At 38.8% G+C, this 19,228-nt stretch overlaps 2 protein-coding genes across 4 annotated transcripts; one reads left to right on the plus strand and one right to left on the minus strand.

Annotated features, from left to right (window-relative positions):
- The first annotated feature begins 1,807 nt into the window (after window positions 1-1,807).
- LOC109159044 (protein SMG7) lies at window positions 1,808-7,855 on the plus strand. 3 transcript variants are annotated; one of them, XM_019307039.1, is made up of 9 exons: window positions 1,808-2,123; window positions 2,338-2,422; window positions 2,895-3,019; window positions 3,162-3,773; window positions 3,878-4,000; window positions 4,465-4,694; window positions 4,780-6,752; window positions 6,856-6,996; window positions 7,328-7,855. In XM_019307039.1, exons 3-7 carry the CDS (start codon window positions 2,951-2,953, stop codon window positions 6,728-6,730), a joined length of 2,985 nt encoding a protein of 994 aa, XP_019162584.1. In that variant the 5' UTR covers window positions 1,808-2,123; window positions 2,338-2,422; window positions 2,895-2,950; the 3' UTR covers window positions 6,731-6,752; window positions 6,856-6,996; window positions 7,328-7,855. The 3 variants fall into 3 exon arrangements, with proteins under 3 accessions (XP_019162584.1, XP_019162583.1, XP_019162585.1); XM_019307038.1 differs by lacking the exon at window positions 2,338-2,422; XM_019307040.1 differs by lacking the exon at window positions 2,338-2,422 and having other exon boundaries at window positions 7,331-7,855.
- A 5,898-nt stretch (window positions 7,856-13,753) lies between these two features.
- LOC109158980 (phosphatidylinositol 4-phosphate 5-kinase 6-like) lies at window positions 13,754-17,294 on the minus strand. Its single transcript, XM_019306934.1, has 9 exons — window positions 17,038-17,294; window positions 15,896-16,956; window positions 15,493-15,660; window positions 15,248-15,413; window positions 15,009-15,125; window positions 14,711-14,904; window positions 14,492-14,625; window positions 14,345-14,399; window positions 13,754-14,251 (listed from the first exon to the last, which is right to left on the minus strand). Exons 1-9 carry the CDS (start codon window positions 17,176-17,178, stop codon window positions 13,960-13,962), a joined length of 2,328 nt encoding a protein of 775 aa, XP_019162479.1. The 5' UTR covers window positions 17,179-17,294; the 3' UTR covers window positions 13,754-13,959.
- Window positions 17,295-19,228: the final 1,934 nt, after the last annotated feature.

Genomic DNA, 19,228 nt, shown 5'->3' on the forward strand with positions numbered 1-19,228 from the left:
ATAGACCTCCAATAGAATTAACTCATTTGAAAATAAACAAAATAGTAATGCCTGCTACTCACCCCTACAAATTTTCCCGTCATTATTTTCCTTCTTGACATGACATTATTTGATTGGTTACTTTACTTTTTTATTAAAAGGTAACGAAGACATCCCATTCATAACACCCAATAATTAAAAATCATGTCAAAGAAAAAATTTATGAGGAATAAAATTATGAGGGGTAAGAAGAGTTTTCCTAAACAAAAATATAATTAATATATATACGCACATGTGTGCGTCTTTTCTTTCTTCTTGTTGTAAAATTAATCTTCTTTAACTCAATCTTCCAAGATGATTTTCCGTCATTGTATGTAAAGAACAATAAAGGACATTGTAAAGAGAAGATAGAGGAAACTAAAAGTAAAGAGGACGATTGAAAATACAGGAACTACCTCGTTCATCCATAACTGACAAATGTATATATACATACAATCATGAGAATAAATGTACAAGGAAAATAGGATAATGGCCACAATAATGGTTATATTTACAACACTCTCCATTGGTCATTATCTTACTATATTTATGCCTCATTAAAAAACCTTGTTAGAAAAATTCGGTGGGAAAAATCTAATCGAGGGAAAAAGAGTACATGATGTATTTCATAACATGTGGAAAACCCAGTGAAAAAAACTCAGCTAAGGGAAAAAGAGTACAACTATAAACCTTCAGTAAAATAGATCATGGTTTTTCTAAAATTTAAATCAAATGACGTCAACGATGGTTTTAAAATAGAGCACCTAACCACACACACGAACAAAGCACCTTAAGAACACGAACCACACACGTAAAATTTTAAAATGACGCACCTTAAGTTTCAACAACTGATGCACTACCTTAAGCATACAAATCACGCACCTTAAGAAGGAAAACAACGCACCTTAAGAATGAAAACCACGCACTTAAAGCTTTAGGCCTACGCACCTTAAGTTTCAACAACTGACTCACCTTAAGCACACAAACCACGCACCTTAAGAAGGAAAATCATGCACTTAAGTTTTCAACAATTGACGCACCTTAATCACACAGCACAAAAACAACTCACCTTAAGAAGGAAAACCATGCACCTTAAGAAGGAAAAACCACACACCTTAAATCTGACCTAAATGTAAAAATTATCAAATTACCATCGCATTTTTTTAAAATTTTTTTTGTTAATCTTGAACGTTGATTTAGGCAAGATCAATGGCTCAGATTTAACCGCACAACCGCACGATAACTGAATTATATACACACACACACATACACATAATTTATGAGCTGGCCACCCATAGGCCCATGAGCCAAGTAATGGGCCCGACGTAAAAAACTCGTTTTGATGACTCAAGCAATAGACACGATCAAGAAGATGTTTGTAAGATTTGAACGGTTAAACTTTTATGTATGAGGACAAACTTATTTTTATTATATTTTTGGGTGTCCATTTTTCTTTTAGAATTATAAAAAAAAATACATTAGTATAATACAACTAATGATTATATTCACAATGTTTCAAAAAAAAAAATGATTATATTCACAAAATTAACAACCAAAAACTAAAATTGTTTGTTGTGTGGACCAAAACTGTAATACATATATATTTTCTAATATTGTATCGTTCAATTCTGTTTTTATTATAAAATTTAGCAGTCCTAAGAACCCATTTCGTGGATACAAAGAAAAATAATTATGAATATGGGTGGTATAATTATTAATTATATTTTAAAACCAATAAATAAATAAGGAAAAGAATATTTTGCGAGATAAGACTTTTGGGCACGGCGTGAGTCATAGCCGCCTAGACTTCACCCAGAAAACTCCGACCCCCAAAACAAAAGCCTTTTGCCGATGATTTTCATTCTACAAAAAAACTTCTCTCTCTCCTCCAACTCTCCTTCTCCTCCTCCAACTCTCCTTCTCATTCAAATCATGGCTTAGAAATTACATCCTCTATATATATCTCCAGACCCTAGTGCCTTCCTCTCCGTTTTCTCTTTGTATAACCCTACCCTTGCATGTATACATTTTCTCTGAATTGACGGAATCGGTGGGGTTAGAGCGGCTATTACGACGGGATCTTCGCAGATCTGGCTTTGATTTGGGTAAGTTTCTCCAATTTCTATTCGATTGTTGAATTTCGTTACGATTTGCGCGGTCAATTTTAAGGGGAAAAGGAAACTGGGCGCCTTTCTCTGTTCATGTGATTGCAATTTGGGGTTTTTATGATTTCTGTTGATGAAGTTGGAGGTTTTAGTTTTCTTGGGATTTTAAAATGAAGTTTGATTATTTTCGGTCTAATATTGATCAAAATACTAGAATCGAACGAGCTGGATCTCGATTGACCCGAGAGGAGGGTCTAGGGCATTATATGTCCTGATTGCTCATATCTCTTCACGAGAAGGTAAATCATGTCGGTATATTCTAGGGCACTAGTGGACAATCTGGAGATTTTCAATTGGTTTTATTATGTGGATTATGCGCTGTGGCATGCTATATAAACCTCAATAAATTTGATAGAAACGATTTCCTAGTACCCTTGAGGTGAAAAATACCGTTTAAACTAAATTGATGCCAGTTCAAGGTTTGTGAATATAAAAAACATTTGCAATTTCCACATTGTGATTGTATTTTGCCAGATTGTTGTGTACTAAATTGGTCCAGGTGGATGTGCTTGCAATTATTTTTTGGTAAGTGAACGGAACAAGGGAAGATGTGTGATTTTATCATTATGTAGTTTTTTTAAAAAAATAACTTGACCCTCTCTAGAAAGGAAAATATTGGGGCTTGCTTATGTATTACACTATAGTTTATTTGGGAGCATGTATTAGACTATATGATACCACTTCGAAGCTAATCCAGATATTTCTCTGCAGGTCAAGGGTTTTGTGTTTCACGGAGTTCTTTGAAGCTAAACTGCTCTTGATGGATAATGACCATTCCGATGGATAACAGTGTCGATCATTCATCTCGTGAGCGTGTTCAACGCCTCTTTAACAAGGTATGCTTGATTTCATCTTACAGTGGCATTTCTATATTTTGTACAAGTTTATAAATCAGGTTTGCATCTTAATTTGCATTTGTTATACAGAGTATTAAACTATATGGCATGTTATTTACTAATACTTTTCAATCTTTGATAGAATGTTGAATTAGAGAATAAGCGTAGGAAGGCAGCACAAGCCAGAATTCCTTCTGACCCAAATTCATGGCAACAAATGCGTGAAAATTATGAAGCTATTATCCTTGAGAATCATGCTTTCTCTGAGCAACATGAAATAGAGTATGCATTGTGGCAGTTGCATTACAGGAGAATTGAGGAATTACGTGCACACTTGAATACTGCTTTATCTGCTTCTGGATCAACCACATCTCAGAATGGGAAAGGTCCTAGTCGAGGTGGGCCTGATCGAATCACAAAGATTCGCACACAATTTAAGACATTCCTGTCTGAAGCAACAGGATTTTACCATGATTTGATGTTGAAAATTAGGGCTAAGTATGGTCTGCCACTAGGATATTTCTCTGATGATCCTGAAAACCAAATTCCATCGTCTAAAGATGGAAGTAAATCTGCTGACATGAAGAAAGGTTTAATATCCTGCCACCGTTGTCTGATTTATCTCGGTGATCTTGCTCGTTACAAAGGTTTATACGGCGAAGGTGATTCTAAAGCTCGAGATTTTTCAGCAGCATCAAGCTATTACTTGCAAGCTTCTTCGCTTTGGCCTGCAAGTGGCAATCCTCATCATCAGGTTTTCTTTGTTGCCTTTCTATTGTGATTGTACAACAGCCACATTTCTTGGATACTTGTGTCTCTTCTGGTTCACAGCGATTAACCAATTGTTTGTTTTATCAGCTTGCAATCTTGGCTTCCTACTCTGGTGATGAATTGGTGGCAATTTATCGATATTTTCGAAGTCTTGCTGTAGAGAACCCCTTCACCACTGCAAGGGACAACTTGATTATTGCATTTGAGAAGGTAAACATACTACTGATATGACAATTATACAAGTCTTCCTTTGTGCTGTTTCTTGCATGTATACAATATTTTATTTATTAAATCTGCTCTTACTTCAAACAACGGTGCTAGTTCATCTCCAATGTTGTACCCTACAAAACATCAGCTTTGTAAACGGGTCTTTTGGGCTTGTTGCTTGGGACTGGTACAAAAGATTCATTGTGTTAAGCTTCTCTTTTTTTAAGCAAGTAAACTCAAATGCTAAAAGCAGAACTTAGAGTCAGATCTTCATTATCTAAATAAACCCAGAACATACTATTTGAAGTGATGCATTAAATTGCATGTCCTGTTAAGACCATATGATTTGGTATTCTTACATTCCCCCCTCTCTAAGATATGGATGATATTTTCATGCTGCATATTTATTAATGAATGGTCACTCATGTTATTGATTGCAAAATTACATGTGATTTAAATTTTGGCAGAATCGACAGAACTATTCCCAGCTTTTGGGAGATGCTAAATCCTCTGTCAAATCTGCACCTGCACGTGTATCCGGGAAAGGAAGAGGTAAGGGTGATGCAAGATTTCCACAAAAAGAAGAAAGGGTTGAAGCCACTGCAGTTAAGGAAAGAGCATCAAGTACATCCGATATTTTCAAAATTTTCAGCACAAGATTTGTCCGATTAAATGGGGTTCTGTTTACACGCACAAGGTATATTCATCAGTTTATTATCAATGACTATATTTTATTTTCTGTGGCCATATTTTTTGATTTTTTTATTGCCATCTCTCACCAGCTTGGAGACATTTGGAGAAGTGCTTTCAGTGGTTAAAAATGATTTACTTGAGCTTCTTTCTTCTGGACCGGATGAGAAGTACAGTTTTGGTTCAGATGCTGCTGACTGCAGGCTTGCAGTAGTTAGGCTTGTTGCTATCCTTATATTCACTGTGTACAATGTGAATAGGGAAGCTGAAAATCAGTCATATGCTGAGATTCTTCAGCGCTCAGTTCTTCTACAGAATGCGTATACTGCTGTTTTTGAGTTTATGGGTCATGTGGTTGAGAGGTGTGGTCAATTAAATGACCCCTCAGCAAGCTTCCTACTGCCAGGTGTTATGATTTTCGTAGAATGGTTAGCCTGCCATGAAGATATTGCAGTAGGTAATGAGCCAGAAGAAACACAATCAAATGCTAGATCCTTTTTCTGGAACAATTGCATCACCTTTTTAAATAAGCTGCTATCAAGTGGGTCAAAGTTTGTTGATGAAGATGAGGATGAAACATGTTTCTTCAATATGAGCAAGTATGATGAAGCTGAGACCGCCAATCGTCTTGCATTGCCTGAGGACTTTGAACTTAGAGGATTTCTTCCTCTTGTTCCTGCACAGCTTATACTTGACTTCTCAAGGAAGCATTCATTGGGTGGTGATGTTGGTAGTAAAGAAAGAAAAGTGAGAATCCAGAGGCTTGTAGGGGCTGGTAAGGCTCTTGCTAGTGTGGTTAGAGTAGGAGGAGATGGAGTTTACTTTGATACGAAGGCAAAGAAGTTTGTTATTGGCACTAAGCCACAAATTTCTGATGATTATTGGCTTGGTAGCACTTTGGAAGATCCCAAATTGAGTGGAGTTGAACAAGAGAACCCGGTTGGAGGACAAATGGTTCTCGGAGCCTTGCCACCTAAACCACAGTTGTTCATAGAAGGTGAAGAAGAAGATGAGGTGATTGTGTTTAAGCCATCCATGAGTGAGAAACATATGGATGGATTCTCTTCAAATATGATTACTTCACCTGTTCCTGTATCCAATGTTACAACCGTGAAGGCTCCTCTTCCTGCTGTTAATGTGTCTGGGGTTGATTTAGGAATTGATATGGGAGTGTTTTCATCTGGACTTGATGGATTACTTATGCAAAATGGTTTCAATCCTAGCTTAAGGCTGCCTACCAGTGTTGTTAATAACAATACCCATTATGTGTCATCAATCCAACCAAGTTCTTCTATGTGGTCGTCGGAACAAAGCAGCATTACCAATGGATTGGCCCACTTGAATTTAATGGAAAATGGGTCTGTTAAGTCTGAGATGCAGGATCATTCTGGACTAATGCAAAGTGCTGCATATTCAGTCCCCTTTCCACAGTCACTTAATTTTACTACTGCTGATAATATTCCCATCCAGTTCTCTGAGGTTTGTGTTCCATCAAAGTTAAATTCATTTTCAGTAGCTGGTTTGGATAGCATGGCAGTGAAGTCTTCATCCATCATCTCTACTGGCTCAAAGAAAAATCCAGTAAGTCGACCTATTAGACACTTGGGTCCACCTCCTGGATTTGGTTCTGTTCCTCCTAAAGTCATGGATGACTCATCCTCAGCCATGGCCTTGAAGAATGAAAATACACATGCTCCCCCAATGGATGACTATAGTTGGCTTGATGGCTATCAGTTGCCTTCAACAAACCAGAGCTCAGGATACAGTAGTTCTATTAATCAATCAGTGCAGGCAAGTCAACCTCCCAACATGAGCAGCAATTCTATGGGGATGGTTAGCTTTCCTTTCCCTGGTAAACAAGTATCACCACTGTATGTCCAGGCTGACAACCAGAATGGCTGGCCAGACTTTCAGATGTCCGAACAAATGAAACTATATCAGGAACAACAACAGCAACAACTTCAGAGAGGAAATCAACAGACTGTTGCACTGCCTCAGCAGTATCAGGGTCAGTCTCTGTGGGAAGGTCGTTTCTTCGTGTGAGACGAATATGGAATTTTAGATGGTAAACTCAACATTTCCTACCATTCTTTGGTCTTTTCAGTGCCTTATCAATTGTGAATGTCCTATTCTTGTGTTATGAACTATGCCTACCTACCTTCTTACAGTTTTGTACTTACTGTGGTGAATGTCCAATGGTCCATTGCTATGAAGTTCAACCATCATGTTTGCAGTTTGGGCAATGTTATTAAGGTTTTTTATGCTGCATGGATGGTCTGAGATTGTTGCAGGCACTTGCTGTTGAAGAGGTATGCGTTTTTTTAATGTGTACATTTGATTGCAACTTGTTTCCATCCCCTTTTCCATCCATAGTTTCGTGGAGAAATAGTGGTTCTCGCTTTCTGTTTCCAGATCCTGTTGTTAATTGTGCCGTTATTTAAAACTGACTAGTAACTTCAAAAAAATAAATACTTGCAAAAATATTTGAACAGGAATTTTTGAGGGGTTAATATTCTGTCTGGGCAGTTTGTGATTTGAGGTTAATTGGTGTGGTTTTGTGTGGTTGAATTTGTATGTCAATGTTTTGTTTAACATAGTTGTGTGCTCATATATGACTGTTGTGGTTTGGATAACATGCAGCAGCTTGTGCCAAGCTTACCAGACTGGATGAGTGGAGGTTGTGGCATCAATAGGGTACAGGAATTGGTAACTTTGAAATTTATGAGCCTTTACCTGGTTGAATTGTTATGCACAAGGGATCATATGAGATTTTGATGGATAGCTGGTTGGGAGTCGGGATGGAATGAAGTTCCAGAAAATCTACCTAGCTGATAGGTGTCTTGACGATGTTGTGCTACATCGATGAGCAATTTGAACTGTTTATACACTATATATGTGTCTGGCAGTTCCCATGTCTGCTGTTATCTGATGAGAGCTTTGAAACAGAGATTATGTGGAAGGATAAAAAAAATCATGGATGGGAATAAATATGCGATCATGGACGCATTTTATATTTCAACTTTTACTGGTTGATGTATTGCCTCTTGCCTCTTGGTGGCAATATACATACTACTACTATTGTTTAGACTACTGTTTGTTTTTTTGTGTTGTTTTTCACTAAGCTATGCTATGCTAGTTACATTACGTATCTGCACTTTGTTTGGTGCTTTTGTTTTTATGTTGAATGCCTGTCCACAATAATATATTAAAATGCCTATTCTCCCCTTTGCAGTTTCTCCAGTACTAACAGGCTTTAGTAAGCAAGATTAGGGTAGTCATGCTGATGCCCTTGGTTGTGATGCTTTTTACACATTTTCTTTAGAATTTTGAGATAGGTTTTGATACAAGGGGAGTGTTTATCATTCGTTTTCTTTATTGAGGGGTGGGTCGAAAGGGATTGCCGAATTGCATGATATTTAATTTGTTAAAATGCCGTTATTAAAAGGGTAGTAATTAATTTTGAATGCGTTCCTTATATTTAATCAGCTGTTATTATGTGTTCAGAGAGTAAGTTAAAATACAACTTATATGAACTTTAGGCAACTTTTAGTTTATTAATTATTATTAAATAATCTCCATAAATGACTGCAATATAAAATGATTCCATTTGTGACTTTATCGATCGAAAGAAACCAAAAGAAAATAAAATCCTTTAAGCAATTCATTCAATTTAAAATGATATAGCATTTACCTTGATTTCATCGATGGCAATTTATAACGTTTCCTTACACGAATATATGCAAGCAATTAACAGGGTTCAGAGAAAATGATGTTTATCATTTACGTTCCTCATACGCTACCTTCATTATTCATATTAATTATGGGGTTTACTCCAAAATCAACCTAAGCATGCTTTATATCGATGAGGATTCATATAAGTGTAAGTTCTATATAAATAATAGAGTCCTAACACTCCCCTTCAAGCACAAGGTTGACTAGCCAAAACATTGAACTTGCCAACGTAAAACGTAAAGAAGAAAGAGACTTCGTAAATATATCAACTAATTGATCTTTGATCGAGATAAAATGAACTTGCAACTTCTTTTTGGACACCTTGTCACGAACAAAGTGGTAATCGATCTCAACGGCCTGCTTCGTTCAGGCATGGAATACTGGATTGATACACAAATAAGTGGCACCCAAGTTGTCACACCATAACTTGGGTGCTGTAGCAGGTGGAAAGCCAATCTCCTTCAGCAACGAAACAAGCCAAGTAACTTCTGCAGACACATCAGTCAAAGCCTTATACTCAGCTTCAGTAGATGAACGAGCCACAGTCCGTTGCTTGTGGCACACCCAAGAAACCAAATTATTGCCCCAAGTTGACTGCAAAATCACTCGTAGACTTCCGGTCATCCGGATCACCAGCCCAATCCGAATCAGAAAAGGCATAAATAGCAACAGATGTAGACCGAGAGATATGAAGACCGAAATGTAAAGTGCCATTCACATAAGAAGACGCTCGCGCAGCAACAAATGTAGCAGGAACCCGACGCGAAGCATGCCATGTATACAAGCCCCCCGGAGAAGACCCTTTAAAAAGGACCTTTCCGGTCGTAATGTCCTTCACATAAAAACAAGAAGGATGAAATTCAAAGAAAACGTTATTATCATTAGCAAAACGCTGAACAGACAACAACGACAACGAAATACCAGGAACATGCAACACATCACATAACCTAAAAGAATTAGAATCAGTAGCTATCGAAGCGGGACCAACATTAACAATAGGCAAACCTGAACCACTGTCGACTCGTAGAGTTTCCGGGCTATCATAACTAGCTGCAGACGACATTACGGGGGCATCCGGTGTTGCGTGATTCGTGGCACCAGTGTCAGGAAACCATTGATGAGGGCCATCCGAACCGGTAGACTCCATAGAAAAAACCATGTTCGCCTGAGGATTCGACGAGTCAGAATAACGGCGGTAACACAAGAGAGTAGTATGGCCTTGGTTGTTGCAGATTTGACAACGAGACCCAGACCGAGAGCGCCCACGACCACGCCCCCGGTTCCCTCTTCCGCGGCCTCCTTGGCTCCACCACCGCGAGACTGCTGACCGCCCCCACGGCCACCGCGACCACCACGACTCGCCGCAAAATCAGCCGGTGCACCCAAGCCGCCACCGTCATCAGCACAAATCCACTCATGCGAAACCAAAAAATCAGCAACCTCCGTCAACGAAACTGGAGCACCTCGCGTCAAGGATGCCACCAGCGAGCGAAACTCCGGCAATAAGCCACGAAAGACGTAAAGGTTTTGATCGTCTAACGTGACATCCCGGTCGGCAAGAGCCAAATCCTCCACGAGCATTTGAGCGCGGCCAAGGTAGTCCGAGATCGATGAGGCACCCTGGCGAAGCCCCTGCAATTCTCCAAGCAAGTGTAACGCCCGGGCCCTGGTCGACGAGCCAAGGGACTGCTCGATCGCAAGCCGCAGCTGCCGAGAAGTCAATCGGCCGACCGCAAGGTGCATGGTCTCTTCAGAGAGGGAAGAGATGAGAAGCGACAAAATAGCTTTGTCTTGGGGTCGCTACTGCTGTCGCAAGAGCAAGTCCGAAGCAGCGACAACACCGCCGCTATCTGCAGTCGAGGCTACTGGCGGTGAATCAGCCGGGCACGGCAACGTTCCGTTGATGTATCCAAGGAGCCCTTGCCCCTCCAGGAACTGGAGCATATGCGTTCTCCAAGAGAGGAAGTTTCGGGCAGTCAATTTGAGAGAGACAAAGTGATGAGCCGACGAGAGACTGTCATCAACAGCGGGTTTAGGGTTTAGGGTTTAGGAATTGGAGCATATGCGTTCTTCAGGAGAGGAAGTTTCGGGCAGTCAATTTGCGAGAGACAAAGTGATGAGCCGACGAGAGACTGGCACCAACAGCGGGGTTAGGGAGAGCCTCGGTGACGGTCCGCTAGGTAGAGTAATGAACAGAGCCGTCATCATTCACACCGAGAACTGCCATGAGAGAAAATCTAGCTAACTGATACCAGATGAGGATATGAATATATAATGTAATATTAACCGATAGTCATATAAATGTATAGAGAGAGACTCCTAGTTTAATATAAGTAATAGAGTCCTAACAATATCCACATAAAGATTCACCAATGATTCCACTACTAGTATTATAGTCATTTGCAAATTATATCACAACTAAACCTAGCTTAGCTTAACAAATGTTTATTATGCCCATACATGATTATTGGTACCCATGCAGCTAATTCAATCACGACTTATTTGACTCTTTTAGTTCCTCGACTATGCCGTAATTACTAAATTGGTCATCGACTATCAATTTTGATCAATTAAATTTTCAATTATTGAATTTGTAACCGATTCGGTCCTCCATCAAACTTATCGAGGACCAATTTGGTAATTACAGAGGATCAAATCGGTTACGAAATCAATAGTTAGGAATTTAATTGGTCAACATTGATAGTTCATGATCAATTTGGTAATTACAGCATAGTCGAGAGACCAAAATGGTTATCAATTTTGCAATCACAAATTGGTATTTGTACATTCAATAAAAAAATATAAAATAAATTATACAAAATTAACAAGGCGAAACGATTTTAATGTGAAGTTTTAAAGGATTAAAATCATAATTTTTAATTTAATTTTTTTTTTTTTAGTGAAGTGAAATCACATTTCATTAAACTTTAGGTGGGGTAAGTAAATTGTACATTGTAGAGTTGGGGCTAATATAATTAGATAAAGTTTATAATAGATATATAGAATTTTTGAGTGTCATCTTTCATCCATGATTATAGAGTGTTTTATACTCAAGGTTGCAAAATACGTTATGCGCCTCCTAGGCATCGATTTTATTTTTATTTTTTTAAATGTAAAAAAAATAATAAAAATTATCAAAATTCACTAATAAAACATGAGGTTCTCAACGTTTTTTCTTACAAACTATTTATTTAAGTGGCTATAAAATTGTTTAAAATATTGTTGAAATCATCAAAATACATTATAAAAAAAAAAACAAAAATTAAGAGCAAAAGAAGTATTTTTTTAAGAAATACGCGATTTGTAAAAAATAATTGTCCACGGACAACCGAGTCAAAAGTTATGTTTTCGCAAAGTTTGTAACTTAAACCCTAAAAAAAAAAAAAAAAAAAAAAAAAAAATCACCGGTTCGACTAGCTAGGCGGTCTAGGCGGCCGCCTAGCCGCCCGACCGCGGAGGGGGTCGATTCTGGCCTTCCTTGCCACGGCCGGTGGCGCCTAAGCGCGATTTTTGCAACACTGTTTATAGTGAAAGAGAATGTAACATTCATAACAAGACAATCACGAATATATATTGAAAAGTTAAATCACGAATGTTTATAGTTAAGTCAATCTTGTGAGCCAAATTAATCGTGTACCTTCCAATCTAACAAATTCTATAAACTTCATTATATTGAAACAAATGTCGATCTTAATCTCAATTCACAATATAATATTGATGAGGACATGGGATTTCAGGGGTCCGAGCAAAATAAACAAAAGAGAAGAGAGAAGAAGTTCGGCGAAGTAAAACTGCCGACAGAATTCCCGTGACGGGGCGTGTCACGTCAGACTGGTGGCGCCCCACCGGCGAGCCAAGTGAAGGCAGCAAGGGCACTAGTGCGCCACACCAAGGCTTGGAGTAAAGTAGTAAAGGATGGAACCCAGGACCACTAGTATGACGTGTCCTAACCCACCAAGTCGCTCCATCTCTTGAATACTGAGGCGTTAATGCTTATATTTGTTCTGACTTTTGTGGGCTGACAGGTTTACAAACAATCGCCGACCGGGCGTGGCCTGCCGGCCACCTCCGTCCATGGTGCCCCATGGTGTGGCGACGGCGCCCCGCCGAAGGGGGGTGCAATATTAAAGATGTGCATGTGCGTGGCTAGGGTGGTGAAGACGTGCTGATGCAGACATAGGGATGGCATGGACACGTGGATGGTGGTCATGAAAGGTGAATCATCTCCGTCCGCTTGGCAAAACATGGCCTGGGGAGCCCTTGAACACTATAAAAGGGGGTGCCCTCCCTCCTTTAAGACACCACAGTCTGATCAATACAAGTGCCCTAGTCCAGTGGTTTCTTGTCCATTGTTTCAACCCACCCACCAAGGGTCGATTTCCATTAGCTACACTATTGTCCTTAGTATTTCCTAACCCGTTCTTTGGGGCTACAGCCGCCCCTCGTTAGGGCTGTTAACGAACCGAATATAAACGAACGGAGGTTGTTCGTGTTCGTTTGTCAACGTGAACATGTTCACGAACGTGTTCGTTAACGTTAACAAACATGTTCATTAATAAGCACGTTCACGAACATATTCATTTATGTTCATGAATACTTAATAAACAAACACATACACATAACAATAAATAGTATACGTTCACGAACAATAATCAAACAAACAACACAACTACAAAACTAATATAATATAATATATGTTTGTGAACATGTTCGCGAACATTATTAAACGAACACAAACGAGCTTGTTCACGAACATTATTAAACGAACTTGTTCACGAACATGAGTAAACGAACACAAACGAGCTTGTTCACGATCTCTTAGCAAACGAGCTTACAACTGTTCAAGCTTGTTCGTTTATTAACCGAGCTCTAAATTTTGTTTGTTAATGTTCGTTTACCTTAACAAACGAACATAAACGAACGCTTACCGAACACGAATACGAGTAGTTTGTCGAAAGCTCTGTTCGCTAACACCCCTACCCCTCGTAATAAAGTTAGTTACTACTTTCCTACCCTGTTCTGTACTTCTATACCCGATTTACGGACAAAACCATCCTATATGATTTTCCCCACATTGATCCTCATATCTTGTTTGTCACTTAATTTTCACTCGCTCATACAAGTTTGAGGTAGCGTTTTTAGAGTAATTTCACGTACAAGCTAGCTTTCTTAAAACATTATTTTTTTCATAAAGTAAAGATATAATTTATGTTTGAAATAGATGAGATGGAATGGCAAAAAATGAAAGTGCAGTGGCTTAGGACTAGTTTATACGTACAGTTAATGAAAGATGAGAGCTTTTTAAAGCTCTGATCTGCTCTCAAGTATTACATATATAATCAAAAATGGTGCTCGATTAATAATCAAGCCTCTGATTCAATATGGACTACTAAGTATGCAGACTTACAAAAACAACAACAAACAAAAAAAAAAAGAAAAAGAATATGGTGACGTCTAATTTGCTTCATTCAATTCCGGCCTCCAATTGCAGGCTTCAAGGAATTGAACGTACAGTATATTGTTTGTTGGGTTGGTTCTAATCAAGTGTCCTCTGCAAAGGCTTTGAAGATATAATCACGAAAGCGCTTGGAGTAAGCCTTGGGATCGACGGCTGAGATGGAGTTTGGATCATATTGGATGGACTTGTAAGCATGCTCAAGCTTCTTGGTGATATCATAGTCTTGAAGGATGTCTATGATACTAAAGAAGAGGATTACGTCGTAGCATTCTCCTGTTGGCTCTCCTATTAGCTGCATTTCTCCAGCTTCGTTTTTCCTCTCTGTCCTCTCCACTCTTGCAGGCAGGTTTATCCCCAGTTTTATCATCCCTCTCCTGCAGTTACGTTACTCATCATTAATATAATCTGGAGTTTCATTCTGATGCATATATAATGTTCTGTTCTTGGAGATGAGATGAGATGCATACCCTTGAAAAGACTTTTCCAAATCTGCTCGAGATTCGGAATCGGAGGCGCCACCATCTGCACATGATATGATCCAGGAGCTAGTATTTGGGAGAATGTAAATCAGGATAACTAAAATACATACGGGATACTGAACCAATGAGCTAAACCTGTTGGGGAATGGGAACCAGAAAGTGGTTCATTTTCTTCATTGGTTGATGCTTCTTTGAAATGAACACCAACCAGAAGGCTGTAGTCCATGATTCTCTCTTGCTCAAGTAAGTCACAGTCCTTGTCTACTTGCCTGCATTAATTGCATGCAATGCAAGTTACTTTCCTTTCTCAGAAGGAAATTACAATCTCAGATTCATTGTATTATTGATACCTACTTTTGGAATTCTTGAAACCATAGCTTCTGTAACCTGAAAATGAAGTTGAGATCAAGGTCTTTGAGAGTTGTGGTTGAATCAATCTCAGATTCTGGCTTGTCTGTCAACCGCCCGAATGTTGATCCTTTCAGGTCGAATCGCCTGTGAATCGTGTAGTCCGTGTGGAATAGATTCCCCATTATCACAAACCGCACCTAAACCCCCCACCATCCATCAACAAATAATGCATGTTATAATATATGGAAAATGAATGATCTGAAGCCAATATAATGCAGGTTTGGTGGATGGGTGTTTTTACCTTCTTGGCTGCCGGTCCGTTTAGCTTTAGACAATGCAATCCAAAGTATTTGGTGATAAGGGTGTTATCAAAGTCAAGAACATGATTATAATACGCATTTAGCATCCTTATTAGCACCTATATAGAAATAATATAAGCACCATCCATCCACCACATCAAAATTCATAATTTTATATATTCAAGAAATGAAATTTGTATATATAGGAATAGGAATTAATTAGATCCAAATTAAATCTCACTTTCACTTCAGCCTTCTTCATTGTTTTGATCATGTAACGATCATCGTTTGTGAGGTAAAAAAAGCTTCCACTTTTCCCAGGAGAGGACAGCTCCCTCAGAGCATCATTCCCACATATGGAGCTGATGTAGTCTTCTGGTTCCACCTTAAACAACAACCTTAATGCCCTGTATATATATACCTCAATTATATTAGCATCATCAAAAGTCAAAACAAATCCATGTACTTGAATTGGAGCATATATACCTGAAAACTTTAGGACAGTAATCCTTCCATCTAAACTCACAGGACTGAAATGGCAATACACTTTTTGTTCCATCAGGTGAAATCTTAGTCCAAAACTTCTCCTTTGGATCGAACGCTGCTGCCTTCAGATCTAATGATGTTGCAGCACCAAGCTTCCCAACAGAATACCTATACATATACATATACATATACATTCACACACATATATATATTTTCATTTCAAGAAATTAAAACATATAGCCCCGAGCATAGCTCGGGGGTGAAAGCCTGTCCCAAGGGATAAGATCAGATCCTGGGAAATAAGCAAGCACTCAGATCACTGTCCCACGTCTGGGGATTTGAATTTGGGGCCCTAAAATTAGGAATTAGAACAACATATGTAATAATAATAATATTGTCTCACTTGATCCCTAGCTGCAAATTGAGCATTAGTTCATAACTCTTGTGGCCTTTAGAGATGGTCTCTCCCTGCTTCTTTACAATCTTGGGAATCCTGAGAGGGCTCCCCTTTATAAACCCACCGGCGGTGACCTCTTCCTGCGACTGCAACCCCACGAATGTGTCGTCCGGGGTGCAGAATATACTGGTCGGCGTTCCGGAACAATCCGACAACCGCATTCCGGCGAACTCCTTATCCACAGCCGCGTCCAGTCGTCCATCCGCCGACATTCTCCTCTGCCTCGTCGTGCTATCCGTCTTTGCGGTTTTCCAATCCGCCAGCTTTTGGGATGGGAAAACTGAGATTTTGTCAATGGGGCAAACTTTGCATTCCTTCAATTCCACAGTGTAAACGTCGGCGGGATTCCATTCTGGATGGTTGTTTTCGGTGCTTTCTTCTTCTCCTTCTGGCGTAGTATTGGCGGCTGGGTGGTGAGTTCCGGTGTGTTCGCCGGTTTCTTTATTCCAGGTTCCGACGTAGTAACTCCCATCTGCCCATCTGTAAGTCCCGTTCCCTCTGGGCCATCCGTCTTCCCAAAAGCCTTCGTACATGTTCCCATTGGCCCAGTACATGTTCCCTCTGCCGGAAATCTTGCCGTTCTTCCATTCTCCGACGTAGTAATTCCCGTTTTTCCAGGTGTATCTTCCCTGTCCTTCCTGCAATCCCCGGCTCCATTCCCCGTTGTAGCTGTCGCCGTTGGTGTATTCCTTCACCCCGAGTCCATGCCTCATGTTCATCACCCATGACCCCCTGAAGGTGTCGCCGTTGGGCCCCGTGTAGGTCCCCTCGCCGTCCAAATACCCGCTCTTGAAATTGCCGTCGTACACGGCGCCCGACGGCCAGCTGAAGGTGCCCCTCCCCATCGGCTTGCCGCGAAACCATTCTCCCACGTACATGCACCCGTCCGTCCACCAGTACTTGCCGGTCCCGTGGGGAGCCTCGTCCGCCCACTGCCCGGTGTAGTAATCGCCGTTCGTCAGAAACTTATCGGCGTGATACACTTCTCCGTTTGATGTATGCATAACCTGCATGGCCGCCATGCATGCAATCAATTTATGATCAAAACATTTTGGTATATATAAATGAAATGAAATGAAATTACGTACCACTTCGTTAACGTTATCAACGTCTTGATCCTCGTCGTTCAATTCCTCCACAGTGGTGGCGCCATAGGTGCCGAAGATGGTGTGGGCTCGTCTCCTGGCCACGGCCTGCGTTTTCCTCACCGTTGCCTCCCACGCTTTCATGTTGATGACATAGATTTCCTCGTATGGTCTCTCTTTTGCAGATCAGATCAGATCTTCTTTGTCTTCTTCTTAATTGGGAATAATGAATGGATTATTTGATTTGGGTGAAATTTTCAACAATCTACCCTGGCCTGTGGATAATAAAGTTTATTTATTTATTTCATTTTTTATTTAGTTTAATCTGCATTGTTCAACTACGTACAGCCATGCAGAAGGCAGAAAAACACTCCTGTCTTCCATTTTTTCTTTGTCTCTCACCGACTACTTCGCCTTCTCCACCTCCTATCTCTCCGGAATATGTAATGGAGGAGCATTCACATCATTTCTCTTCTTTTTTCTTTTTTCTTTTTAATTTCTATTTTATTTTATTTCACCCCGATCCATTTTTTTAATTATCATAATTGTAAGCCTCATGATCACAATTGCATTGATTTCCAGTAATTCTAAATTAACATACTATTGCATCTTACATACATAACTTGAAATAATTATTCCTACAGCTCTATATATTAAAGCGCAAGTAAAACAAATTAAATTAGCGTGTGGTTCATGTAATTAAACAGAATTAAAGTAATAATGTTATATATATATATATATATATACATATATTGGCTCTGGTTCAGGTGAGAACCATTGTTTGGGTGTGAACATGTGAACTCCTATATGCACCGTTGAGATGTGAGATTAGACGGCAAGATTTGAGGATCGGTGCAGTACATCCGGTGCAATTGTGCACTAGTGCAGTAATGTATACTTACCAAGTTAAAATCATTATAAACCACAAGATCGAGCAAGATAAACGATGCACAATGGTACACAGGTTCACATGTTAATAGAGGTTCTTAGATCATTTAAACCTAATTTTCTCCCGTTCAGGTGGGATCCACTGTTTGGGTGTGAACCTGTGAACTCCTATAAACAATTGATATGTGAGATTAGACGGCCAAGATCTGAGGATTGGTGCAGTGGTGTATGCGGTGGTGCAGTTGTGCAATGATGTATACTTACCAGGTCAAAATCAATATATATATATATATATATATATATATATATATATATATATATATATATATATATATATATATATATATATATATAGTTTTTAGAATGGTCTAATTTGAGGTTATTTTAATAATGTCATTTTTTTTAATGTGATTACCTAAACTGAACAAGAGATCAGACTTCATTTTATGGGGTCAGCAAACTCAACGTACATGTAACTACTTGTGGTTCAAGTAAGAGGGGTTTGTTTCCCTTTAATAAGTTATTGAAATTTGATTTCATCAAAAAGAACTGTAGTATCAAAAAATTATAATTTAATTTAGGTAAATCTTATTTTGATTGTATAAATTAACTAGTAATTCATCAGTGTGATGCAAGAAATATATTACTCCAATCCGTATATATTTACAAATTTTAAAAATAATAACGTCAAAATTTATATCATTTATAAATATTAAAGAAAAAAAAAACATTGATAATAAAACAATTTATATAATTATAATTTTTAATTTTGTTTACAAATAACTTTAGCATTTGTTGCAACTAGTTGATAATGACTTAACAATTGAGAATGACAATATAGTAAAAAGATTTATTTACTCTTTTTTGGGTGCTTCAGAAATCAGAAGGCCCTTGATGGCTTGCAGTTAAAATATTCTCAAATATTGTACTAATGTCAAATAATTTGTCTCAATAGTCTCACCAATATAATCTTGATTATTTCAAATAACTCTTAACACATAATACGTGTCGCGATAGATATTGTACTGAGCACCATTAATTCTAGGTGTGAGTAAGGATTTATCAAATTCAGTCTCATCGTTCCATCTGCGTCCACTTAAAGTGAACGGAATACGGATCTATTTAATGAAAATCTACCACTAATAGAATAGGTGTGAATGTGACTTATCAAAATTCACTATATTCAATCCGCTATAAATATAGCCTAGTAGTCCACTGTTAAGTATATATCCTGCAATGGATATGACGTAGTTAAATCTAAAATTATAATTCAATTTTAATTATTTTTTTTATACTTAGCATATAA

Source organism: Ipomoea nil, unplaced genomic scaffold (genome assembly GCF_001879475.1).
Source record: "Ipomoea nil cultivar Tokyo-kokei standard unplaced genomic scaffold, Asagao_1.1 scaffold2826, whole genome shotgun sequence".
NCBI lineage: Eukaryota > Viridiplantae > Streptophyta > Magnoliopsida > Solanales > Convolvulaceae > Ipomoea > Ipomoea nil.

Excerpts from the sequence above, each read along its gene's own strand:
- LOC109159044 (XM_019307039.1), top strand. The coding sequence starts at position 2,951 with ATGACCATTCCGATGGATAACAGTGTCGATCATTCATCTCGTGAGCGT. Across the intron at positions 3,020-3,161 it reads TTCAACGCCTCTTTAACAAG|AATGTTGAATTAGAGAATAA; the intron begins GTATGCTTGATT and ends AATCTTTGATAG. Across the intron at positions 4,695-4,779 it reads GTTCTGTTTACACGCACAAG|CTTGGAGACATTTGGAGAAG; the intron begins GTATATTCATCA and ends ATCTCTCACCAG.
- LOC109158980 (XM_019306934.1), bottom strand. The coding sequence starts at position 17,178 with ATGAAAGCGTGGGAGGCAACGGTGAGGAAAACGCAGGCCGTGGCCAGG. Across the intron at positions 14,905-15,008 it reads ACGGACCGGCAGCCAAGAAG|GTGCGGTTTGTGATAATGGG; the intron begins GTAAAAACACCC and ends TGGGGGGTTTAG. Across the intron at positions 14,252-14,344 it reads TTGGAAAAGTCTTTTCAAGG|GAGAGGGATGATAAAACTGG; the intron begins GTATGCATCTCA and ends ACGTAACTGCAG.